We start from the raw sequence: 27719 nt of genomic DNA, 5'->3' as shown, positions 1-27719 counted from the left end.
CCCTACGGTCGTAGATAACCACTAACCAGGTATCCCATTGGCCGTAAGCTTGCCACAACTTCTGTAGAGTTAAGTTTAACCAGAACTTCGAAACCACAATGTGCAATATATGTGCATTATATGTGCAATATAATATGTTATTAATATTAATATTAATATTAATATTCAATTTCCTGGTCTTAACTCCCACTTTCCATCAAGTAATTATTTTTATAGTTACAAAGAAGCAATAAACCCCATAAAATGGAAGATAACCGGGTGATGTCATCTCAAGTAGCATCTTGACAGGATTCCTGGTGATGATCGAGAACGAAATAAAGGACAGTAAGGAAATTTCCGATATTCTTCGAGGTCTTTATTAAATATAGAGTCACAATATGCCGTATTTATTGACATACTGGTGCCGGTTGCATGCAATGATATGTAATATTCACCATCGTAAAGCAGTGCACTGCTGTTACGGTATTATACTGCACTGATATTTCTTGTAGTTATCGTACTACTATTACCGGATTGGTACAGCACTTCAGTCAGATTGGCACAGCAGTTCCGCAGGTACTGCTGATTGATCGTATACCAATCAGCATATTCAAAGGCTAACAATAAAACTTGAGTCCATTAAAGTAGGTTAGACATGTTACTTTTCTTTTGTTGGCATTATACTATTATATAACAATAAGTGTACGGTGCCAAACTCGACACCTCCAAAGTGCACTTAAGTCCGGGGGAGCACAGTGCTTTCAATGCAGCTTTTGTACTGTCGTAACTCTGTGATTCTTAAATTATGTTCCATATTTGGAGTCGCGCACTGTAAGATTATAAAATCAGATTCGAAAAAAAAGTAGTATTCAGCTTTATTGTGATTTATTTTCGAAACTCCCAGTGTTTACTTATCTGATTCGTCCAGATATCTTTACAATTTCACATTTTAAAGGAATGATTTAAATTCAAACATCCCATGTTTTTGAAATATTTCAACAATTTCATGGTTTAAATCTACAGGGCAGGAATCAATGGGCCAGTTGAGGAGACAGTCTAGTTTCCAGGTCCGACTCAAATGGAAAGCGCTGATAATTGTCAGAAAGTTCATCACCACTGCTACCAAGCTGGCAAATGAAAAGTAAGAATTAATTTTAACGTTAAGAAAACCTATGATTTATCTCAGCTCTTCCATAGCTGTCGCAGAAATGGGTCGGTAAATAAAAAAAGGCGTGAGGTAAATTTAAAATTATAACCAGATATTTGTACAGTCTTTAAACGGTACTTTCACCATCGTTACTAATTTACTATCTTCTTATTGATATTAATTGTATGATGTATCAATCAATCGTTTGCATATTTCACAACGTCAGCCATCTTTTCGCCAGAATGTAGTAATGTTTTATGATAAGTGCGAAAAACATTAAATATCATGATTATCTCTCTAACTACTAAGATAAGCAATTTTTTTAATTTCCTGGATACTAAGTTACGTGGTGGTGAAGTAAGCTGTTAAATGACTGACTTTATACACCGAACTTATATAGCAGTATTACAGAAGAATACGTATTAAACTCTCCGTAATGACATCATAATTTTAAACAAGAATAAATAATTTAAATAATACACTTAAAATAAATCATGCGAAGGTCAAGTAGTATTTGAAATTGCTTAGTCCTATTTAGCGACAACGTAATTAGATACGTTATACGCTACACAGAACTGTTCAAGATTCCAGTCAGTAATATCTGGTAACCACTTCTCCAAGAGCCCTGAACTCACTCCTTCATCCCTAAATCGGCAATTGTATGAATTTTGCCTGTCAAAATATATTATCATGTTAAGTGATATCAACTAACATTGTTCAAAATGAATCATAAAACTTCACACTAAATGTACACACAATATGAGAATATATAGAAAGAAAGTCTTCCTTGGATTACACATTGAACTTTGATCAGATCCTGGATCAACTGATCATCATTTCTCGGTCATTCTCCAATGAAGCCAGCAGGTTCAATTTAGGTAAACTTGGTTTTCGGATCTCCATATCTTCAGAAGCAGGCCAGAAGGGATGCAGTTACCAGAGGAATATCTTCGTGGAACCAGGGAATTAATGAGGTCTTCATTGATTTCTTCATAACTGGTCACTGACAGGATCAGCATTGATGAGGTCGAATGATTACTTCATAGCTCGTCACTGATACGATCAGTATTAATGAGGTTAAATGATGACTTAATAGCTCGTCACTAACTGGATCAGCATTACATGACTAACGAGGTCCTGTGATCTCTTACTAATACACCAAGACAAAGGTCATCCATTCTTGATCGTCAAAACATACGTCCTCGTCAAAACATCCACCTTTAACTTTCTGCCGTCACACCTTGTCCACGGGTTAAACTGTAGTATCTTCTTACATGCATGAGACTTGAATGTGAAAGTGGTACCACGTGACTATGATATCTGGTTGATCTCTGATCACGTGGTATCGGAGTAATGAGATTATGTATCTCTAGTCATAGATTCCTGTAGCTTAGAATTCGGCTTAAATCCTAGACTACTGGATGGAACCTTGATATGACGACGAGTAAAGAGTAATGAGTAAGATTAGATAATACTCTCTGGACACGAAATCCTATGGATTCGTGGTTACAACAATTTCATGTACATTTTATTTCTCCTCTGTAGTTGCAATCCTAACTATAATAATCGACACGTAACGACAGCTTTGACTAAACGAAATATTTTGGATGTTTGACATCTTCAATAAATTAATTAGTTAATTAAATTTTTAGTTGTAAAATAGTTTAAAATAGACTTCAAGTTTTGCGGCACATTTCGCAAATATTCACCGCACTTGAGCCACGCTATTCGCCAAATTTTTTTTTCTGACCCTTTGTAAAAATAATTCGCCATTTGATGACTTTTCCAACCACGACTCTCAGTTTAACACAGTAACCTCAGTTAACACCTCGACACACATTGTCACTGTTCTCTAGAGCTATTATAGAATCATTGCGCTGAAACAATTCTTCGGCCAACCAACCAACCATCGATCCATATAGTTTAAGAAAAACTCGTAATATCACCCTAGTACTAGTATAGTAGTATAGCCCCTGAGTAATATTGCAGCAAATCTCTCAGACGGTTGACGGAACGTCTCATTTCTTTGGATGCTATAATAATTGAGTAATTTACCCACGAGTTCTTGTCAGTTGAACACTTCAGCGTAACTTGTCGATCTTCACGGCAGCAGTCTCCATGGTGACAGGCCCTGTTCTAAAAGTTCTTCTTTGTGACTACATGTCTGGTTGAAAAGTTGCTGAACCGAGTTGAGTGGCGCAGCTTCGCTAGACAACCCACATATTATATTGCTCTAATCCTACCTTTTATTGAAGTTCATGCTGATATCATATACACCCTCTGTCATCTTTATTACTTTTTCTCAATTTCTTTGGTGAATGCCACTGTCCACTTTAACGTCATGTGCATTTCTCAATCCCTTTTTTAAGCTCTTTTCTTCTTCTCATCACAGACAAAATTCGTCCAACTCCAAGTTTATCTGACATCAGAAAACCAGCCCGCACCGAAAATGAAAAGAGTTGAGATGTTGTCGGGGAAACGAGGTTCTGCGGAGGATGCCAACGCTAAAACGTGGTACTCGAAGTGGAGGACGTACTTGTTAGCCCAGCGGTACATTCAAATAAGTGGGAGTGCAGTGGCGTTCTCAAGACAGGCCTCTGTTGTTACCTCATCCAGGTGGGTCAATCATTCAACTTGTGCTGTTGTTGGTTCATTAGAAATCCGTTATAATTGGATTGCTTTTTAGTATAGTTCATTCTTTCATTAGACAAGAAATTGTCAGATGCCATAAAAACACCCTCATCCACCTTTTTATCACTGCTTTGGTTACCCTTGGCTCTGAGCTGCGAGCTCCAATCTTATCCAATCACTTATTACATTAGAGAGCTATTTTGTGGCTAACTTTTGTGGCTAACTTTTGTGGCGAATGCTTAACCTGGCATATACTATTAGGCCCAATTGCGAAAATTGTGCCTGCAATTAGGGAAATGTAATACAACGTTGCATCTGAAATACTTTAACTGCTCGGAAAGTCAGATTAATCGCCCTAATTGCTGCGACCCGTTTTCCATGTTATGAATTTTAATGCTCCAAATTATGATGATTTGAACGAGGGGGAGCAGCTTGCATATATCCCGGGTAGCTCTTCTGAACGGTTGAGGTAGGTTCATGCTGTGCGTGTGCTGTCGCTGTGGTAATGAGTTAACAACTATTAAATAAATAAAGTATATGTTATTTATAAATAAACTACCTGAAATAACCTTCGTAGGTTATTTGTGCTAGTAAGTTATTTATACTATGCTAGTAAGTATTTTCTACAAATATTTACATACGGTGGTTAATGTTATGACTCTTTGAATTTATTGCTATCTTGAAACATAGTTCGCAATATTGTTCAAATTAAAATAAATGATTAGGGAATAAAAAGGTCGGCTGTTCGGGTTCATCTTATGAGAGATTGGTGAATGGAAAGTTCCGATTTAAACTAATAACACGGTTTTATTGTCACAGATATACATTTTATCGTATTTTTGTTTCGAAATTACTACATCATTTCTAATTTGAGTATATTCAATCCGATTGTTGAGTAATATCTAATTCTAAATGTAGATATTTTACTTTTTAAACTTTTATCAGCTCCCAAGCTATCCGTATGGTTTGTTAAAATCGCACTGATTTGTCTCAAACTATCATCAGTCTCTCTAGCACTCAGCCGTTATATTATAACACCGTATTTTAAAACCGCCTGAGAAGGAGCACATTAAACGTGCGTGGTTGCAATCAACGACAATGGTTTCACTAACCAAACCCCACAGAAACCATTATCTGTCAAATATTGGGGAGCATTAAGTTTATACACATTCATTGGGCACTCCTATCAACCATTCATTTTTGACATTTTTTCAACTTCCTCCGCTGTTCCGTCATTAAAGCATGTTCATGTTAAAGTAATCTCATTTCCCTGGCATGCAGTGACAGGTGTCACACCAGACAATATTAGGATATTACAGATTCTGTAACTACTAGGTAGTTTCCCTAAGAGATCACTCCCTGTTCCCACCGCCGGGGCGTGGAGTAAATACCGGTAACACGCTTACATGATTAAATTCGGGAAGGATTTCTTTCTTTATTGGTTTTTACTCTATATATATATATAGTATATAATCTATATATAATACTATATATATAGTATATACTCTATATATAATACTGATATAGTGTCGACAAATTTCCAGGAGAGCCATTTCTTTGGATTATCGCCGATGACATTGTATCGATTTTGTATTACATATAAGTATAAATAAACGAAATGCTTGGAGAATAAGTAGATTGAATCATTGGACGAATTTTTTATGACAGAAAAAAAATCAGAATTTATTCAAGTTTGCTTGAGAAATATATAAAGGAGCCTGGACTTATAATAAAATGTCAGAGTTCTGTGCGTGTCTCTACATTCAGCTGATTTTTATGAAGCATCGTGGCAACAGAGCTACTTTATGATTAGTTTATATATTAGTTTGTATATTGTATAATGGATATTTCTTTGGATGCAAATCTGTGCCGAGAAGTAAAGGTGTGCGGAAAACTTCCAGATGCTTTGTTTGTTTGCACCTTGGCGCTCATTTTATCGTCCTTTGAACTTAAATTGGATAATATCATTATCATTTAAAGACTAAAATGTCCACTTTTATTGCTAAATAGCTAAAATAGCTTCACTGTTTTTACGATATTTCTTAAAATTACCACATCAAGTGATTGAGATTCTTGGTTCCCTAATATGATATAATAGAAGTGATTATCTCAGAATGGATTTGTTTGTGAGATGATTTACTTGTTTGTTGCTGAATATTTTCACCTCGCCATTTAGAACCGCTCTGACATGGTTATTGGTTAGTCCCTGTCACTTGTGTCAGTTGCTATCCATATGGGCGGTACACGAGCACATTATTTTATTTCATTTCATAACGACAAAAAAGCTGAACGGTGACTGTATATTCTTGGTGGCATATCTATTTAATATGATATTTAGCTCTTCTAAAGTGCTTTTATCTCGCCCATTGAAACTCTTAAAATATTATATCAATCATTTGAGGCGCGAGCATAGAAATTTGTCACCATTGACATGACCCGCTTCTGATATTATGAATAACAATGAACTAATTATTGGTAGACTCTCCCAATCCCCGGAGACTCGATTGTACAATCCCGCGGCCCTTTCCTTCCACAGGTTTACCTACTCATTCGCTCACCTAATGTTACTCACACTGCTACGGACCCGTTATACATGCAATATTTCTTGCTAGTACCTGTATTACAAGCGTCCATTACTGATATGCTCGCTTCCTTTTAGTTCTCAATTCTTGCTCCTAATGTTTCCTCTACATGGTGTGTTGAGGACTACATATAGTACATTTGGATCTTCTTTACTTTAGTAAGAATTTTATTTTTTCTCTCTTTTAAGAGCTAAAGCAATTAAGTCTGTATTTGGAATATTGTTGAGTTAAATCCAACTAAATACCATCCTGAAATGATTTAAAGAATAAATCTTATTTCCAAAGTTATTCGGAGATTTAAAATATCTAGATAAGGAGAATTTTAATTAGTTTGCAGTATGCAGTGTGTTTATTTTTTGCAAGGGAAACATTTGTACAGAGAAACATGGACAATGAACATTTCTCTCGTCTTTTATCAAAAATTCATTCAGTCAGCTACAATTGTCTTGGTTGGACAAAATGCGTTTTGTTAATCCCGATTTAGTGAATTTATTTCAAGGTTTTTGCTCAATTTTGCTTTAAGACACTTCGCATACTTGATCTTACATAGACGCTTAGAGCCCTATGATAAGCTATACTCGTCTGTTTTGGGCTAATGATATAAGGTCCTTGCATACTTATGGTACAAGGTCCCTGCATACTTCTCTAGAGCGCAAAAGAGCAGATATGTTTTAGTACACTCCCTTATTTTACTATGTGGTAGCTGTTAAATTGTTAGATTTCATGCAGAATCCAACAATCGTTAGTTTAAAGCTAGTTAAAAACAGCTATAAATATTGCAAACCCAGATTAACTTAATCACAAGAATGAATCAGAAATTAATTAATCAATCTCTTAGATAACCATGATAATTTATCTGGAAATAGATATTCATTTTAGTCTCAATCCATAGTCTATACCGATTAGACACATTTCTTAATTTGTGTGACAGTGACTTAGTATCATTTATTATATACGCACTCTATTAGTCACCAGATGCACTATGCGCATAATGCGTACTAACACTAATACTATACATAATATAATAGAACTTATACACCCTCGCCGACGGCTTGCATAACGATTAATGGGCCGGGGCATCTTATTTTATGAATATTTAATAAGACCGGGCCGTTCATTGTCACATTGTTTAGTATCCAGCCTAAGTTATATACACATAAAATTCGAGTCTGACCCTATATAACTAAATCCACTATCCACTCTTCTACTGCTGCTGTAAGTTACTTCTTCGGTTAGGTTTAATATCATCTGCTTCTGGTTTACTTGAATATAATTTCAGCTATGAGTTCACTGTTACATATCACATTGTTGAATGTGAGCATCTTTCTTAATGGTCTAGAACGTTTTTTCTCTTTTCTTTGTATTTAGTGTCGATAATGTGCATTTTTAATGAGACAAATGCTAATTTTTCATGTGAGGACGTGTTTTTTATTGGCACAATACCAAGTTCTTCAGAAGCTATGTTTTCATGTATTACTCTAACTTACTTACTACTTTTACAACCTATAGCTAGTCCACACCCTAGCTGACTCCATAAGAATTTGTTTCACTTCTACAGTTCTAGATGAAAAGCTCTTATAAAATAATAACTTGTAAAGAGGGGTTCATCATTATATCAGAATCATGGGACATCATGATCCAGTACCAAATAGTGTACACTCAACCATACTGCCACTTTTCGGACTGGAGATATCTGAAATAACTTCAAATTCGTGCCATCTTAATTTGTCCATTGTTTTAAAATCAAAATATTACTAATTACCTAGTGTCTTATCAACTGTTTTGAACCTTCTGTATTAATATCCTATTGGTTTAGCATTTAATTCAGTTTTTGATACGCAGCCGTATAGAAAAATGTGAGACCGGACATACCGAGTTTTGGAGCGTAAATCGTTTAAAAACTTAAAAGTTATTAAAGGACAAATAGCTGTCGTCTAGCTCTTCATTGGACGTTTTACCTTGATAAATAAGGTTGCATGTTGTTGTTAAAGATCAGTCTGAAAGTTAATAGACTATTACAGTCGTTCATGAATGGAGGGAGTGACTGATATCATATCCCTTCCCAACATTGTCAAGATCCTACGATTCGTCTCAACGTTAAAACGGTGGGTTATTATTAGTTGTTATGCACTGTTCTGCAGCGTAGCATCGGCGAAGAGGGGAGGTGCTTATAAATTAGAAAAGGCGTGCATGATCGCCTCTTCCACCGTGGCTACTTAAGCTTTTTGATATTTGTATATTTAATGTATTTAAAATATTTGTATATTTAATCCCTGATCCCATATCTATTGATGTGCTCTTGGTTATTGAGCAACATAATCATTGCCATTACCTGTAGTCGTGGTCCAGTTGATATCCTGTAGTTGAACTAATCCAACCTCAAACTATGTAGTGACTTTGATATTTATTTGTGGTAAGTGGAGACATTAACATACACGGAAAAAACTTTAAAATAAGTTATTCTTAATGTGGAATTTTCCTGAAATCAGCCTGGAATTTTGTCCAATTATCAATTAGTGATCATTATATCGAATTCAGCAGGAAAATAATAATAAACAGTACACTATTTCGGTATTGCTCAATCAGTCTACCTATACGTTACTGATACCACTGTTTACTGCTTATGGCTACGAACATGGATAATGATGGTTTACAAATTATCGTACTGAAAATAGTCACCTGTCTCATTTCGTGCTCGTGTACTTTTGTAAATCCCTAAGTTTGCCAGAAATCACCCTTGTCGAACTAGAGTCCAGGTAGAGCACTCTAGTTCGACAAATATGTTCCCTCCTTTTTCTGGTTGTGATCCACTTCCAGCGTCTCACATCATGAGCAGATCATGTGGTATTAATGAAGACCGAGTTCTTTCGTGATCCCATGACACGCACTGATACACTTGTACTTTGTAGTTGTGGTATACTCAATTACTCATATAACTGTTGCTGCACGCTATCGATCACAATTCACATACCTCTACCCTCTCCAACTCTCCAAGTCTTCACACGGCCATGGTATTTTAATTATAGAATTTGGCAACACGAATGAATATGTGGAATCAACTGGACAACGTCCTAAAGAAGGAAGGCCTGAGAGATTGGAAGATCAATCCGAAGATGATGAAAAATTATCAAATTTCATATTATGTGACTCAAAATTGTTTAATAATAAAACTGAATTGAAAGATAATCCAAATTACACAATTTATCTTTATGAATATCCCTTTCACCCAGTCACAATTCTCTTGTCAAACTTTGTGTCCAGGTAGCGTACTCTAGTTTGACAGAGTCGAACGTTAGGATTTTTCGAAAAACAGTACGTTTCGAATTATAGTATGGGTACCTGATATCATTAATATAGTACCAGGGACCAGGCTGAAGGGACAAGGGTGTAGTATGAAACCTTCTAATTCCCATAAATATCACCTGTTGGGCAAATTAATTTGCTTTTTCGTGAGAGAAAATCTAAGATGCCCATCATGAGCAGTCATGCCAATCTCACTATGTAATGATCGATATTCCTATACTGTATATCACCCCGGTCTGATAGACCCGCTGCCCTCTGCTTTATTTGTCCGGATTAACATTTAACCGCCCTCCAAGACCCTCATCAACATGACATTGGCAGAGTACTGTATTCAGGACACCAGGCTGTCTCTCTACCATGATCAACTAATTCCCTAATCTCCCTCGCTAATCCTGGAGTTTGTCAGATCCTGTAAATAAAATCAGTCCCTTCGTCCCCTTTTATACCTATCATTGACATAATTATAAGTGGGCTGTAGAAGTGTCAAGTCCGGGTGCAATAATAGATAGACATGGTGGAAATGGCTGTGGTAATTAAATACTTGAGGTTTGGCGGTTATTCGTCCGTATTGTTGAGGGGTACCGTCGCCATATAGCTCACATCCCCTTTCAAGCCATATCATTATCAAAACTGATAACAATTTATATGTTGTGTGTGTCCAGCAGATATTGTATCTGCAGATTGATTCAAAATAATCAGGCCCCAAATGTAGCAAGCCCTACAATCTATGTTTTGCGAAATTAAAGTCTAGGTGATGCATACAATATACATGCTATAGATATGATGATTATCGTTTATGTGCTATAGTTTCACGAAGTCTCTACGTTTGGTTTTGAGGCCACATGTCCTGATTTTTTAATTATTTCTAAGCGAGAATCTGTTAAATGCCTTAGTGCACCGATTTAGAATTGGTAGTTTTTTAGAAATTTTCGGTAAGGTCAGCCGATTAAAATACACAATAAAATGGATGCAATCGTTACTGGACCACCTTTAATCAATTATACGGTCAAACATACGTCTAGGTTACTTTTTCAACAAGTTTCACTATTTCCGAAATTTTATACCCCGCCTACCTGACAGCCTAACTTCGCACAGAAAATTCGATAAAAAGCCGCTAATCTGGCGAAGTTAGGCTGTTATCCAGATAATAATGGTATTGACAGTTTTCCATAATACTAAATTGACAGTTGCAGACATGTGTTATACTGGGTAAGAGAAACATTTTCCGGGGCCTGATTACATTGACTCATTCTGCATCACTTTATTAACTTTTTCCTGTTGTAACCTCCAGCGATATTTCCCCGAATAGTTTTCTTAATAAGAATGATCGCGCATTGCTTTGATCGCTTTATTTGGATGCAATGACGAGTTTCTTCAACAACTATCAATTTGAATATTCTAAGTTTGTCTGTTTGTAAAAAATATTGCTCGGCTTATCACGTGATCAAGACGACGACTATGAACGCTATCCAGAGAGCGTTTTCAGGACCTGCCAGTACCTCTTGGAAGAGAAGGTTTTACTATATATTGTTCGGCTGCCAAATATTGCCGTGCTATTGATGGAAACAATCACTTTTATTAAAGTGCACGCCTCCGCCGTGATTATAATTATCTAAATTGAGGTGAAGGGGATGGGTCTTTATTTGGGACTGCAGTTTTCTGAGAGTAGTTTGGGATCATATCCGAGTCTCGGTCGATAAAGTTTTGTATGAATTTCTCGTGTCCTTGCTCAACCCTGCCATGTAAAGGAGATGATACAATTTGGATGATTTCAATATACTTACGCAGTTACTATTTATATGTTACGTTTCATCCCGTTTACTTTAAATCTTGGAATCATGCGAGTATAATTGCACGATCAAAAATAATCTTTATTCTAAATTCAACAAGATCTAATCAAATTCTAAGAAACTGTACCCCTTTCAGGAAAAGAACTAACAGTCAAGTTTTGTCGATGTCTAACGAATACGACGAGGATGAATTTATCGCTAGACAGTTTGGGGATGAAAGAGGGTGAGTACCGGGGCAGGAAATTAATTTAAACGTCTTAACGTTTATGTGACACAATATTATTTCTCCCCAAAAAGGAAACGGATTCACGCACGTTTGGATTCCGAAATCTGAATTTAAAAGAATAAGCACCGTATGGTGAATGTGGCATATACGGCTTTAAGAGACGATGCAAAGGAGTCAGTAGGTAACAGGTGCCACTGTAAAGAATTTGTCTCCGAGATTTGGCATTTTACTGTTGACAGACGTGATAATCGTACAAATAAAATTTGTTAATTCCACCGATTTTGATAATTTTTTTACCGTGGTTCTGAATCCTTTATCCGGTGATGTCCTGCTTTTTCCGTTATTCCTATCATGTTTGCTGCTGTATATTCATATCCATAATCTCAGAGAATAAATATTTTTAGTGTTTAAATTTAACTGCACCTTTAAACAGTAAAACGGCAGTATACGATGCACGAGTATCGTACATTGCCGGTATGTCTTTTCCCAGTAAGGGCTAAGGATTAAGGAATGATATATCAATCAATTATTGTTTCAAAAGGAAGAAGATTTCGGATATTTCAATTTTGAATTAAGATTGTTCAATTTGTAAACAATGATGCAAATCAAACCATTATGATTTCCTTCGGAACAAGTATGAGCACATATTTGAATACTTGGTATTGGTAATGCTTCAGAGGCTGTCATGAAAACAACTTCGTGCAATGAATTGAGTAAGCGTGAAATCAGCAAACCATTTAACTTGGTGTCGCCCTGTAGAGTATAAATACTGTGGGAGGGAAGTGTGACCACCGACGTAGAATCGTATTTTCATGGGGGGGGGGGGGGGGGGGGGGGGGGTCCGCGAAGTTTCCAAAATGGAATAATTCGGAAAGCATGGAGCGAAAAAATTGACCAAATTTGGGCATAGCTGCACCACAGGCACTGATGAGTCATGAACGCTTGGGGACTTTCCGTCACTGCTCCTAGTTTGTTGCTCAACTGCTATCTCACAAAACAATCAGGGTGAACCCCCTCTTAAACCCTAATTTAACGCTCTTTTCCAGAACAACGTTTACCGCTGCTTCACTGCAGTTGCTATTTGTTAGTGTTGGTGCTAAGCGCAGGTTAGTACAGAACACACTATACTACTAGATGTCTTGTAACCCATCCATTATGCAGCTACTGCTTGTATTGCGCCCTCCTAACCACCTGTACCCACTTATAAAGGGTTACATGAGGCAGCTTGCTAGTGGCCCTTATAATACATGATTCATGTACCGTTTACTGGCTTGCAACAAGTAATTGTAACTAGTAGTAGTAAGTAGTATTTTGCCCAATTCGAGGCTTCTGATCCGGGTTTTATAGTTATACAATAAGTATTTCCTTCAATACCTATAAGCTTAAAAGGGCCGGCCATCTCTTAGGTTCTTACCATGCATTTCTGGACCTTTACCGATTGTTGAAATTCGACATCTAGCGTCATCTAGCATCATCTAGCGTCATTTCACGCTAGATTACGCTAGATTATGCTAGATGACGCTAGATGACGCTAGATGACGCTAAATGACGCTAGATGTCGAATTTCAACAATCGGTGAAGGTCCGCATTTCTTACATTTTTTCACGGATAATAATATTTTCTTTCAAAGTTGAATATTTAGCCCGGGTAGTCGCGGTGCGGATGTCGAGACCGTGTAACTTCAATCTATTTGCTGTCGTCGTGGCAGAGTCTGTAACGATCTTTTATATACTCTAACCTAATAACTCACTGTGGTTTTGTTGAAGGATCTATCAGTAGAAAGCGCGGATATATATACATATCACCGGAGACTCGCGGGCGGAACAAAATATTGCACGCGCACGCGCGTGCAATATTTCATATGTCCCCGAGGGCGCTAGCCCGAGGAGGACATATTTTCGTATAGCACGGAGGGCCCATCGGGCCCGAGTGCTATACGATTTTTCCGCCCGCGGGTCGAGGTGATGTGGATTATATCCACCAGCGGGCGTATTACAGTTAATATATAATTTTATAAATAAACAATGGAGCTTGTATAAAAGTCAACTCTAGACAAGGTCGCCACTAATTGTTGTAACCATGGTAACACGTCACGTGTTCAATGTAAGCCAATCATAAAGGGCTGTGTCGTATATAGGGGCTGGAGATGCACTGCATTCCTGGGCCGTGGGAATTATGAATGTCATGTCAGTGACGATGAATATCAATAATATAGGGGGATTATAGTGCTGATGTGTATTATGTAGTGTGTTATAATAACTTTGATATATATCAAAGTATCATGTCATCTGCTCACGAGCTGCATGAGCAGCCCTACCGGACACAAAAATAAAATGTATATAATATAGTCAGTGTAATAAGGAATTTCACATGGAGACGATACAGAAACTGAAAATATTTTAGAGAACTCCGGGCTATATTGCTACTGGTCAAATTAAATGTCACTTGTTAGCGGGCTATATCATGAGCGGGCTGTAGAGATATCGGGCCCTTTGACAGCGGGCTGGTGAGAGCCCGCTATGCGAAAAAGCGCACGCTGGTGGATATATTTAAATGGTTTTGCAGTTAAGCAGTTCAGACAAAACTAACGCCCGGCCTTTACCGTATAATCGGGTGACTTTTGATTGACTTCCTTTGGTTCTGTAGATAAAGCGCTTTCGTCATGTCTCAGCGGTAGTGGTAGTGTTTGAGTTCTTTTGGTCAGCGAGGAAATTATGCTAGTGTGTGATCTTGAAACTGTTAATTATTTATGATTGAATGGATAAGTTGATAAGAGTTTATTACTTAGTGCTTACTGCTTAGTAACTCCCGCAGCACCAACTACCAATATTGGAAATACTCGTTAAATTAATCATGTACACACATCGTGTTATAGATCGGCCCCCACCGCGCTCTTAGCTCGCTCATTAATCTCCTGATTCATCAAGAGTTGTGTTTTCTTGAACCAATAAAAATGAAATGTGGGGGCACACTGCACTACAGTGAGTTTTTCTGCAGTTTCAAGTTGATAAGTTAATAATCGCCCGTAAAAACGCCCTTCGTTTGGTTTAACTTATAGGTAGTTGGTTATATGTGGTTTTTTCGACGTTACATAAAGTAATATTTTCATTAAACATTTTTCCTTTGTTAACACGTGCATTTGCAATTCAATTTTCTAGTTCAGGTTCAATTTAGTTGTGCTTGTCATTTATATAGCCGTCTTATTTTAGCAGCCATTTCTGTTCCTGATTAATTGCTACCGTTTAGGCCGTTTAAACCAAGGTGTGAGAGAAATATTGAACAGGCGATCGGTCGTTTGAAAACCACAAATTAGCATTGCTATTTCATGTTTAATTTTCCATAGAATTTGATTTGGAGTTGCAACAATGTTATAAAACCTTTTACTGTGTGTTTTGAGTGAAATGTGCAAGGTGTTACTGTTGGGGGGGGGGGGGGGGTACACTACACTTTTTACACCATACATAAAAAAGGCAGAAGTGTAGTGTAAAAAGGTGTATTGTAGAAAATCCTTAAAAAGTGTAAAAAAGTGACATTTTTTCTCACCAGAGGTATGTTTTTTACCATTGGAAATGTACTATGTGAAGACTGATTGGAAAATGATATGAAAAAAGAAGATTGTTAGAAGATAATTTTGTTAAGTGTAATTAAAAGTGTTAAGTAGTGTAAAATAGTGTAAAATAGTGTAAAATAGTGTAAAATAGTGTAAAATAGTGTAAAATAGTGTAAAATAGTGTAAAATAGTGTACAATAGTGTATCTTTTTTACTACATTTTTTACTACACCATACACTAAAATAGGCAAAAGTTTAGTGTAAAACAGTGTAAAATATTGCAGTGTACCCCCTTACTGTTAGCTTCTTGCAGTTATTGCATTGACCTAAAAGTAAAATTTCAGTTTCCAATGATGAATAGGTTTTACTTGTTCAGTAAAGCTAGCTATAGGCAAAAAACCTTAAGGTAAGTTTAACGAGCTCTTTGATCTTTTGATTATTGATCACTCAGTTTAGTCAGACGTTTTGTGGGACTATTTTCAATTAATGCTATAACACAATTTGTTAATTTCAACTCTACTCGACGCTGATGGTTCATGAAATATTTTGGAATGTGATGATTAATTTAATTTATAATAGCTATTCAAAGGTCGAGTCAAAACCCTTCATTAAATCTAACAGAGGGTCGACTGACTTTTCAAACTGCCCTACATAATACATTTATTATACGAAACCATAACTTACGGAAACCTGCTCCTTATTTGTTTCTCGGTTACAATTAATGTAAATTCCTAGTTTTTCGAAACAAAATCACTGATGTCCTAACTATACCTATAATTCATATAGTAATAAGCAACCGCAGTAACTGTACATGGTGTAGACGTAAATAAAAGCAGAAATTAAGTTTCACCAAAAAGTCTTAAGTTTCACCAAAAGTTTTATTACGAGTAACAAGTTACTTATATTATTGTATTTTCAGGTCCAACAGAGCGGATAACGATAAGGAGGATGAGAAACCCGAGGTATGAAACTTTCTGTTAATTACATTTACTCGAGTTTATGCTAAGAGTACACAATTTTAATTCTTTGTGCACCCTTTCAGTTTGTTAGGACTATAATTATCAGGGAGGTTCTCTAACCCCAGCAACTCTTGCCCCTGAACTTCGAGCTCAGACTTTAGTCGAACTTTAGTGTAGACTGTAGAACTGCAGTACACACCTGGACACTCCTATTTGCTCTTTAACACCAGCACAATTATTACACACTCTTCCCTAATGACTTATAAATATGAATACTCTTTGTGAACCTTAAAAATATACATTGCATGGAATCTTGAATTGTAGAGTATGCTGAGAAAAGGTACAATCGCAGGTCATTGTGTCACTCGGGTATAATGGAGAGTATGTATGTAAGACCGAATACTTTTGGTACAGCTGGAAAGAGTAATACACTAGGAATCTGTCGCAAAGTGTTTACTGGTATGTGGTCCACCAGGATATGAGGATCCGGGATCCTATTGAACAAGATGTTGTTGCAACTTGTACAATTCATCCTCCATCGGTAATCCCTAGAGGATCCCGCTTCAAGAATAGGGTGATATTAAGGTTGCAAAAACATTGACCTTTTATTGTGTGAGCACCAGCATTTCCTAATTTCTAGAAGATTTTTTTGCAAAAGGTTATTTAAAAGATGAGATGTCTTCTTTGAGGTTATTGTTTGCATAATGATAGGTTTAAAAATATTGTATATGGAATATTTGCATAATTAGAAAACAATGAAAAAGATAAAAATATCCATACAACACGCTGTAAGTCTTGTCAAGGTGTCATGCTCTGAATCCACTTACGCTCCACTCATAATGAGGACATACTTTGTTCGTTTGCTAACATTTCACCTCATAAACTTTATATGGGGAAGTTAATGGTTAGATATTAGACTGTCATCTGTTGGGAGGACATCTTGTAGGTCTGATGTTATTAGTGCGTTGCATTATGCATATTTCTAGGCCACCTACCTACTGTCACTTGTCACTCCATGTGTACTCCCGTAGTACTAGTACCGAAATGAAAGCGATGCCTCAACTTCAAATTAACACAACTTTATTGGCCAACAAATTGCAATCCGTTCCCTTTAGAAGTTGACAGGCTGGCGGTGGCCAAAGTAATATTGAGTTCATTTCAGTGATCCTGCAAGTATATTTCGTAATCTAGCGATTGAAACGCACTTCCTTCCCCCTGTTGTTGTGAATCTTTTCATAAGTTAAACCTATCAAGAGTCGTATTCCGTACACAAGCCTCGCCAACAAGTCGTCACCATGGTCCTCAAAGAAGAGATCAAAGAACTGATAAAAATGGGCACCTACAACCCCATACGGTCCATCAAGAGGTCCCTGTCACAAGTGTCTCAAGTTGGCTCCGTCATGTCCTCGGTGGAGACGATGAGTCAGTATGCTAGCGCTCTCGCCGAGAGTGTCAGCTGGAGGAACTTTCAGAGATATATATATGCGGCCAGTAAGCGGGGAGAGCTTATGAGATCCATTCAAGTAAATGGAAAACTGTCTGGTCACGTTTTTAAATGTTGTAATGCTTAGTGTTCAGTCTTTGCATTCCCTATATCCTTAAGATCCCAGCTAGACGGCACGTAACGCGTCACGTGATCGATTACGAGATGCGTTATGTGCCGTCTAGCTAGCATCTCAGACCGTGTTACGCTTAATTTAAAATACTTAGATGTTTAAGGGCAACCATAGTTGGTATATTTTTAATTAAAGTTCATTCGGTTTTTTTTTTGTTCTTTCATGGGAATAAAACCTAGTCCGCTTATCAATGCACAAAAAACTTCAGTCCTCACACTTCTTCAGAGAGCCAATCACCTGGATCCAGGAGAAGGACCACCTCCTACTAAACCAGTTGCACCTGAAACACATCCCTTCCGAGTGGGATCCCCCGATGAGAGCTTCTATGACGAGGAGGAGGATCCCGAGGATGAGATGCTGAAACATCCTTTCAGTGATTTTGTAGTGGACCCGACCGGGGATCTTTACTATGCTTGGCAGGTTAGTGGGAGGGGTTGGGGGTTGTTTGGATAGTTTTATCATTATTTTAAAAGTTTCGGTTGTCATTTTGTCGGCTTGAAGTCTGATGATTTATTACATGATTTCTTTACTTCCATATCGCTGGTAATTGACACTCTTTTCTACACTGGAAAATAATCACAATATTCTCTGATCAGGGGATAGTTGGTATTTCTGTATTCTACAACATCATTTTCACGATAATGAGGATTGCTTTCGAACAGCTCGAGGCCGTGAGTTTTCCTCAGAAACATTAACTGTCCAAACGAATTTCGCACGATTGGAAAAATAATTTTATAGTTTCTGTGATATCAATAATTAATAAATTCTATTTTTATATGCAATGACATAAAGTGATCTATAAAGGCAGTTCATTACAAATACAGCTTTTCATTTATCAATTTTAAATTTTCTTTCAGTACCGATGGCTATTCTGGATAGCTGATATTCTTACTGACGTAATATACGCAACCGATATGATTATTCAGATGAACATCTCTTACATCGATGATGGAATTTATGTAAGTTCCTACTACCTCACTACGTACTAAACCCCAAACTAACTTGATAACTTTTAACTTACTGCTTTTGTGAGTGACGACATATTCAACTTAACTGTTATTTTTTTGGTCATAGTGAGTGGCTAGCTTTCAGATAAGTATAGGTACGTGCGCGGCAGCCTAATACCATGAGCCTTTAAAAAAGCAAATGCCTAACTTAAGTCTCAAATTGACTAAAATTTGACTAAAATTGAATAAAATTTGCCAGGTAACGGACAAACAACAGTTGAAAGAGAATTACATGCGAACTAAAAGGTTTACATACGATGCAGTAGCGATCCTCCCCTTGCCTTATGCAACTCTTGTCATACGTTTCCTCTACTGGATATTCAGATACCTTATTGGTAAGTTTGTTTGTTCGTAAGTCTGTTTGTTGGTGATGTGTTTTGATGGTTGAATGTAGCAGGATTAGCGAAAAAGGTCTCTGCTATCAAAAGTTGAAATGTAGTATTTTTTCGCAGAAATAGACAATCTTTTATTTCAGGACTCAAAGATTTCGGGATGACAGTTCCTATATCAGAAATAACCTTGCTAGGATTTTGTCGGTTGCCCAGACTGGCTAAATACAAGGCACTCTCCGAGTTTTTCGCCAGTATGGAGAGGTAAATTGTGAGGTTAACTGGCCTAGGTACTTTAAAAATATATTTATTATTTATGTTTCTCAGAAGATTTTCATCTAAAATTAATGACGTGGATAATGATGGGAGGTGAGCAAAATTTGTTTAGGCAAATTTGATTGATCGGTGATCACCACTTCGTCAGTATCAAAGTCATTAATTCCAGATGAGAAACTTACCAACGCTATCAAATGCACAAAAAGATAATATCTTGATGGTATTAGTATTCAGGACACTTCTGAGAAGGCAGAAGCTATCCAAGTTCTAATAAGCTGATTTACTAATCCTCCCTCCCCTCTCCCAGTCGAACTAATGCTCCAGATACATTCCGAGCGTTTAACCTGATTGTGTACCTGCTACTCATTATACACTGGATAGCCTGTGTGTACTACTGTATATCCTGGTTTGAAGGGTTTGGTATGAACAGTTGGGTCTACCCTGCTACTGAAGAGGGAGATGACGATCACAAGTTCCTCAGGTATGACATGGTCACCTGGTCACCTGGTCACATGGTATCAGGTTTATTAAAATAACTGTTCGCTTTGGTTATATGCCTGATGGATCGATATGATATCCTATATTAGAATAGTTACTATTGACGAGATATCAGGTGTTGGCTCTAAGCCATCTATAACAGCGTGAGGAGTTATTTAATGATTTATTTGATAACCGCTACCACTCACCAGTTACCGGCTTAGTCGTCTCATGTACAATATGATCAATGATGTAATATGATTTGGGCGTTACAGCACAGTGAACAGCTTCTTACAGCTGTCGGCCAATAATCGTTCTAAAGTTCTAACTTTACACTTACTAACTCATCATATTTCAAAGATAAACACAGTTATTTATTGAGATATTGAAGCAGCAGTCTGTGAATTTACGATCAGATAAAAAGATGTCACCTGATGATTTATAATTAATCATCAGATGAAAACTCTTTCTCTGATCGTTTTATCTGATATAAATATGATTGCCGACTCTGGCTGATAATTTCCATCTAAGGTGGCGTCCCCACTAACTCACCAAGCTGTGGCCTGTGTTACAGTTATGAGTATTTGTATCCAGACAAGTAGCTTGTAATGAATATAATGTTAAATAAATATTAATATAACGTCTCTCTCAGGAAATACACAGTCTGTTTCTACTGGTCCTTCCTGACTCTAACAACTATCGGTGGAAGCTCGGACCCTGAGACCAACCTCGAGTACCTCTTCACCGGTCTAACCTTCTTTAACGGAGTGTTCGTGTTCGCTGCTGTGGTTGGTAATGTTGGAGATGTTATCAGTAATATGAACGCTGCTAGAACTGAGTTTCAGGCTAAAGTGGACGATATCAAAAGGTAACGTTGTGTAATCTATTATTTGATCATTTTATTATTATATTAAAAATAATTTTTGAGTATGTTGGATTCAGCAGCAATTTTTCCCGACATTTTCTGTAAGTGTTGAACAGTTCAGTGTTGATTGCTTTGGTCTTATACAGCGTTGACAAGGGCCATCAACTTATTGATTTACTTTTTTTTTTGGAAAACGAAATTAGATATATACAGAATAGTATTACAGGTTATATATTATGAACATCATCATTGCAAAAATAAAACCCAGTCCATGGGACTGAAAAAATTAGTTGACTCTCAATTCGAAAGAGTTAAATTGTAAATCATCCATGTTAGTTAATTCGTAAGTTTTGTTTGAGGTATTTCTTGCTCCTCTAATACACAATAAAATTAATTTCCTAATTAAAAATGATAATTTACACCGATAATAATTTATAATATCGTTGTAATTCTGCTTCTTCTTATAAGCAAGTTTGTTGCAAAGCAGTTTCTCAAATGTCCTGGCTTGAGGTCCCATGCCACCCGTTACTGAATAAATTAATGGAGCGAATGACCCGTGCTCTACATTAAGTATTCTCTCGTTGTAGCATCGTGTTTTCTGTCTCTCGGCGTTCTCCATGGTCTTCTTTGTCGAATTTACTCCTTTATTAATCCAATAATAAACTGACTAACTCCGTTAGGTACATGGTGCACCACAGAGTTCCCGACTCTTTACAAAAACGAGTTAAGAAATGGTTCGATTACTCCTGGGGCCGAACTCACGGTGTTGATGAATCCTCCTTGTTAGAAACTCTTCCTGATAAATTGAGAGCCAGGATTCAGATACAGATCCATCTCAAAACTCTCAAAAAGGTGAATTGAAACTTTGAAAAAAACAATTCTACTTGTATTTACTTGATTAATTTGGTCTCTTCTTTGTTCTCCAGAAATGATCGTGTTCATTAAATTTAATCAACACTGCCATGGCCATGATTTGTTGCTAGAAATGATAGGCAGGTTACCGATAGAAATAAATTAATTAGCTGAAAAATGAATGATTCCACCTCACCAGGTAACAATATTTGAGAAATGTGAGACGGGTCTACTCTGTGAACTGGTCCTGAAACTCAGACCTCAGATATTCTCCCCTCGAGACTATGTTTGTAGACGCAACGAAATCGGGAAGGAAATGTATATAATTAATCACGGTGAGAGTCAAATCATTTATTTATTTAAGTTATTAAATTATTAAATTTGTGTAAGTTTATTATCTTAACTTGCTTATTCTGTTGCTTACAATCCCTCAGTTTATTCAAACAGCACTATCATGTTACCCATTGATTGTATTGATTGTATTGTTTCTGATTTTCGATGTCTCTCAGGAAAGCTAGAATGTATCGTGACAACAGAATCAGGGGAGCGGATAGTAGTCGCTACTCTAACTGAAGGGAAGTATTTTGGAGAGATTGCTCTCCTTTCGTTCGAGGGCAACAACAGGAGGACAGCTGATGTTAGATCTGTTGGATACTCTGAGCTTCTCGTTCTATCAAAGAAGGCTCTTATGTCGGTTAGTGGAGATTTAAAGAGTCAGGGATAATAGTTACAAAATGGCTAAAAAGTGCTTACATCGTATGTGAAGGGTCCTTTCACATACGATGTAAGAGACTTGACGACTAATTAATTTTATTTAATGTTATTTAATCTTATTTTTATTTAATTAATGTTATTTTTATTTAATTAATGTTATTTTTTTTAAACTAATGTTATTTTTATTTTATCAATGTTATTTCTATTCAATTAATGTTTTTTATTTAATTAATGTTATTTTTTATTTAATTAATGTTATTTTTATTTAATTAATGTTATTTTCATTAAATTAATGTTATTTTTATTTAATTAATGTTATTTTTATTTAATTAATGTTATTTTTATTTAATTAATGTTATGTTACTAATTATTACAGGCACTGGTGGATTACCCAGAAGCTAGAAAGCAGCTGGAATATCAGGCTCAGCTCCGGATATCATCCAATAGGAAGATGAGCTCCGCTCTGAAGGAGAACTCATCAGGTTCAGTTAAAACTAACGGCTCTGACTCCCTTCTCAAGAAAACCCTCCGAGGAAACGTTGATCCCAATAAAACCAGGTTCGTTCATGAAAGGTACTTTTACTCAGAATGAGTCGCTTCTGATAAACATAATTTGTAAAAAGAGGGGAAGGAGAAACGGAAGAACATATTGTATAACCCCTTGTATTATCCCTTCCCAATCCCTTTAGTCCAAAGGTACCATCTTCTTCAACTTTATGTCTACAGTTATCCAGTGTAATATAACCGTACCTACTACAAGCACAAACTTTCAGTTCTGATCATGGTGACAGACGCAGCAACATGAGTGGTGGCCGTAATAGCTTCCGCGATAACAGGAATGACAGCAGAGTAAACTTGCAACAAGTGCAACAACTGCAATCCAGGCAACTTGATGGACTCAAGACTGTTCTTCAAGAACTGAAAAGCTTCGACAGCATGGTACGTTTAAAGTCAGGGGCACATATTAGGTGCGATGGGTGCGGGATCGCACAATTTACCGTTTTCCGCACATTTCCGCATAATTTATTGATTTCCGCACACTCCCGCACATTTTGTAATTTTCTGCATATTTCCGCATAATCTAGCATTTTCCGCGTAATTTCGCATAATTTTGAAATTTTCGCGTTAAGATTTTCGAGTGTAAAAACCAAAATATGTTAAAAGTCGGGCCCTTTTAGGACCGTGACTCAGGCCCTTTTAGGACCGTGACTGAGGCCCTTTCGGGACCGTGACCCAGGCCCTTTTGGAACTCATACCTAGGCCACGTGACCCAGTTACCACGTGACCCAGGCCCTTTCGGGACCCTGACCCAGGCCCTTTCGGGACCGTGACCCAGGCCCTTTTGGAACTCATGCATAGGCCACGTGACCCGGTTACCACGTGACCCAGGCCCTTTCGGGACCATGACCCAGGCCCTTTCGGGACCGTTACCCAGGCCCTTTCGGGACCGTGACCCAGGCCGTTATGGAACCCTCGTCGTTACCGTACTTCGATCATACCTGCAGCCCTTTTTATCGGGTAATGAGCTCTATTCGTTGTAGCGTTGGCTTTATAGTGGGCTTAATGGATCTTGGATCAAATGGTTTACAAGTACTGACGATCAATGCCAACAAGCGTGTCACATATTTGCGATCAGGCATCGGATCTGATCGACTCTATCAAGACTCAAGAGGCGTCTTCAAATAACTGTCTCCTGATCTCTACCAGATCAAGTCACTGTTCTCAGATAACTGAATCTCAATATAGGTTCAATCATGGTCTTAGTAAAGAACTACACCCTCAGTAACACATAAACAGACCTATTTTTGATTAGAGCGGCGGTTATACGTTTAGAATTTCCAAAGTCCTTCAGAAAATGCAAAAGAAAACCGCACAATTCCCGCACAAATTTCGAAAAAATCGTCGCACATTTGCCGCATAATTGGTAAAAATTTACCGCACCTTACCGCACATTTTACCTTTATAGTCGGGTGCGGTACCGCATAATTTCGATTTTTTACCGCACCTAATATGTGCCTCTGTTTAAAGTTGAACGTTTTTTCTAGATTCACGTATACTGCTCAGTAATCACCGAAGCAGTTTCGGAAATAGTCATACTTTAAAATGATAATTATTATCAGAAAGCTTCACTAATCTCATTATTGTAGGCTACAAAACAGAAAATCCATCGTTTGGAAACCACGATAAGCTGTCTAAAGAACAGCATCATAGCTAAGACTAACGAAAACGAGGAAGCCGTGGCTAAACTAAGGGCCTTACAAGAACTTCACACGCCAAAGCGGCCAGTCTCGGGGAATGGTGTTATCAGTAACGGACACGGTCTAACCAGTAATGGGCACGATACAAAACTGTCTCGATCTAGTAAGTTGAGGAACTTAAGTGATCGGCTGAACGAACAGGCTTCCTTGGAACAACACGTGTCAGATAGAACGAGGAAAATACTGGAAAATATGAGACGAGAGAGATCACTCTCAAGTACAAGTCAAGCTTTGAATACCTCACCCCAACCCAATTTAAACAATTCTTCAAGACGATCGTCTCTTTCAAGACAAACCTCCTTTCTGATAGAAGGAAATCCAGAGCAGAAGGGAAGTGATGATCAGAGTGATCAGAGTTCTGCTGCACGCGATTCAACGCACACATCAATTTCGAACTTAGTCCGAGAATGTGAGCTGCCAACCGTTAAAAAATATCTCAAACAATCGGGTGAAACTGAAAGACGTGCTTTTAACCGAACTGATTCCAAATGCTCAAAGCGGCCAAAAAAGCGCCGTCCTTCCAATTTGGCACAACTTGACACTATCCCCGGTTCGAGCGGTGACGGCAGTATAAGTCTACCTCGCTTTGAATCTGGGCTTGCAAGATGCCTTATTAATAATCACAGCAAGCTCGTTTCTCCCGAAAGTGGTTTTGAAGAGTCGAACTATTTAGAAGGTCCAGTTACTGTAAATAGTTTAGAGGGTGATAATAATCGTTCTACTTCTGTAGACTTACCCATGGGTAAAAACCATCCTCTTCTGTCCTCATTTTCCGAGAAACCCAGAGAAGATGAGGAAAATATACTGTCAGATAGTTCCAGTGGTAGCTCATCTATATCTTAGCAGCGATTGTGGATTGACTTGGCAGTTGTTTTCTGCTATGAGATCTTGTACATTGTCTCCAATTGAGTGTTTTATATTTTGATCCAAACTACAGACGTGAAGTCTAACAATTTTTTTACATTTGCAATTTTACAATTTCAAGCACACGAGTTTTTATTTCAGTAAATTAACGTGCAAGCGTTATTTAATTATTTTGATATAAAAACATAAAAGTTACAAAGTGTGATAAGTTTTATCAGTACTTCATTATTAATGTGAAGCAAAGAGTAACTTGATATTGTCCCTGTACTACACCCGGCTGAGGCACTCTTATCAGTGCATATTATTGCTTGTTTTTTTTTACGCGATGTGGCTTATCAAGGAACTGATCGTTTTACTTTTTGCATTGAAGTGCTCATATTCAGGTAAACTTTAGCAACGATTATGTTTGTTTGGGTAATGGGTATGAGGCATATGACACAATGTTACAGTGAAAATGTGAGCATAAGAAATTATTATTCCTGAGATAATTTCTGAACTGAGTGGGCCTATTTTATCTGAGTCGTTACGAAGAACAATTGAAAACAGCTTCAATTATTTTTACTTTCCTTCAACTACAACTAAGAACTAAGAAGTAAGAATGAGACTATTTAGTCAAATAAATTCTCCTTATTCCAGTTGCAGATTTCCGTCTGGTGGACCAACACGGTGAAATAATTCTAGAAGAGCAACAAGGATTGCTACTCTATGAAGGCGGAACAGTTTGTGACGGCGAGCACTTAGGTCCTGACGAAGTTTACGCTATTTGTAGGGAGATGGGATTTGATGCACGAGGTGGTTGGGTGTATGGGTTACTTTGGCCAGAACTCCAGAATAAATATCAGATAAAACTTGCTGATGTCCATTGTTTAGAACGATATTGGGCATCGTGCAGTTACAATACTACCGATTCAGGGTCCAATGAATGTACACATAATAATGATGTTATCGTGACATGTACAGGTTCCATCATTTCCTGTCCACCTGGAATGTATCGGAATTATAGAACCTGCAAACCTTGCCCTTCAAACACTTACAAAGCTGTTGAAGGAACTCTAACCTCGTGTTTCAACTGCCCTGTTGCTGCCTCCTCTGCTTATGGAGCAGTATCGTGCTCCTGTTCAGCTGGATTGTTCTGGAACGGGACTGATTGTTTGGATTGTCCAGAAGGATCAGTTAGCCAGGAGGGAGCATTAGAGTGTCAGACATGTTCCCCTGGTTCTACTGTGATCACTGGAGCACGGTCCTGTAACTGTTCTTCTGGTATGACATGGAACTGGGGCCCACCAAATAGTGGATCATGTTTGCCATGTTTACCAGGAACTTACAAAAACCAACTAACAGCAACCTGTCTGAGTTGTCCAGCTGGAACTACTTCGACCACTGGTTCTCAACATTGTATTTGCGAGGCGGGCACGTTTTGGAACAGCACAAAATGTCAAGATTGTTCGCGAGGAACTGTTAGTCAAAAGGGGGCTTTAACATGCCTTGCCTGTCCCCTGGGATCTGTTGTTGATCAAGGAGACACTTGCAAATGTCATCTAGGAAAGAACTGGAGATGGAGTACAGGCAATGAGGGAAACTGTGAAATCGTATCGTCGAGAATAACAACTGTCCTTCTTGTGTGCGTAATCCTGGTTTTGGCAATCATTTGTTTTGTTCTCTCATGGTCACTGATCTTCGAACGAAAGAAGAACCGTGAAAATATGACAAGATCTGTAGCTTATTTGCCTTTATCCCGATATGGTGGTCTCGGTGTATCAGGCGATCAGGATTCATTGATTACGGACTCAGACTGATTGATTTGTATTAATGAAAATGATATCGTCTTATCTGGCAGATCTTACATATGTGCTGCGATAATTCCATACTGTGCGGATTTATTGAGCATTGTATTTGTTGATATTGAGACAGTGATACCGCGACTCATTTCTTATTTTTCCATTTATCCAATTTCATAGCATTCGGACTCCTTATTGTTATTGATTGTTTTAAATTTATAAAGGATCAGTCAGATTTCCTAAATTTTTAAAAACAGTGTCATATCATTTTTCATTGTCATCGGCTAGGGCTTTAATTACTATACTGGGTGGCGCTCCTAGGTTGTCATTCCGCCGAATCTCTATATTAGGTACCGCGAAAATTGACCTCCCGACAATTGACCCCCCGACAATTAAGCCCCCGACAATTGATCCCCTATGTTATTACACTGCGGTCGATTGTCGCGAAATCTAGGGTTTAGTACGACAATTGACCCCCCCCCCCCCCCCGACAATTGACCCCCCGACAGGCCGAAC

At 37.7% G+C, this 27719-nt stretch overlaps 1 protein-coding gene across 5 annotated transcripts; it reads left to right on the top strand.

Annotated features, from left to right (window-relative positions):
- The first annotated feature begins 233 nt into the window (after window positions 1–233).
- LOC134817569 (cyclic nucleotide-gated cation channel alpha-3-like) lies at window positions 234–26168 on the top strand. 5 transcript variants are annotated; one of them, XM_063826766.1, is made up of 17 exons: window positions 234–324; window positions 1003–1120; window positions 11569–11655; window positions 16128–16170; window positions 18009–18203; window positions 18380–18454; window positions 18641–18742; window positions 18990–19125; window positions 19266–19383; window positions 19703–19876; window positions 20525–20740; window positions 21418–21589; window positions 21789–21924; window positions 22099–22283; window positions 22680–22861; window positions 23077–23242; window positions 26062–26168. In XM_063826766.1, exons 1-17 carry the CDS (start codon window positions 300–302, stop codon window positions 26098–26100), a joined length of 2169 nt encoding a protein of 722 aa, XP_063682836.1. In that variant the 5' UTR covers window positions 234–299; the 3' UTR covers window positions 26101–26168. The 5 variants fall into 5 exon arrangements, with proteins under 5 accessions (XP_063682836.1, XP_063682832.1, XP_063682833.1 ...); XM_063826762.1 differs by lacking the exon at window positions 26062–26168 and adding an exon at window positions 24451–25595; XM_063826763.1 differs by lacking the exons at window positions 234–324; window positions 1003–1120; window positions 26062–26168 and adding exons at window positions 8359–8444; window positions 24451–25595.
- Window positions 26169–27719: the final 1551 nt, after the last annotated feature.

Source organism: Bolinopsis microptera, chromosome 6, assembly GCF_026151205.1.
Source record: "Bolinopsis microptera isolate Bmic1 chromosome 6, MBARI_Bmic_1.0, whole genome shotgun sequence".
Classification (NCBI taxonomy): domain Eukaryota; kingdom Metazoa; phylum Ctenophora; class Tentaculata; order Lobata; family Bolinopsidae; genus Bolinopsis; species Bolinopsis microptera.
This window is presented reverse-complemented; position numbering and strand designations above follow the sequence as displayed.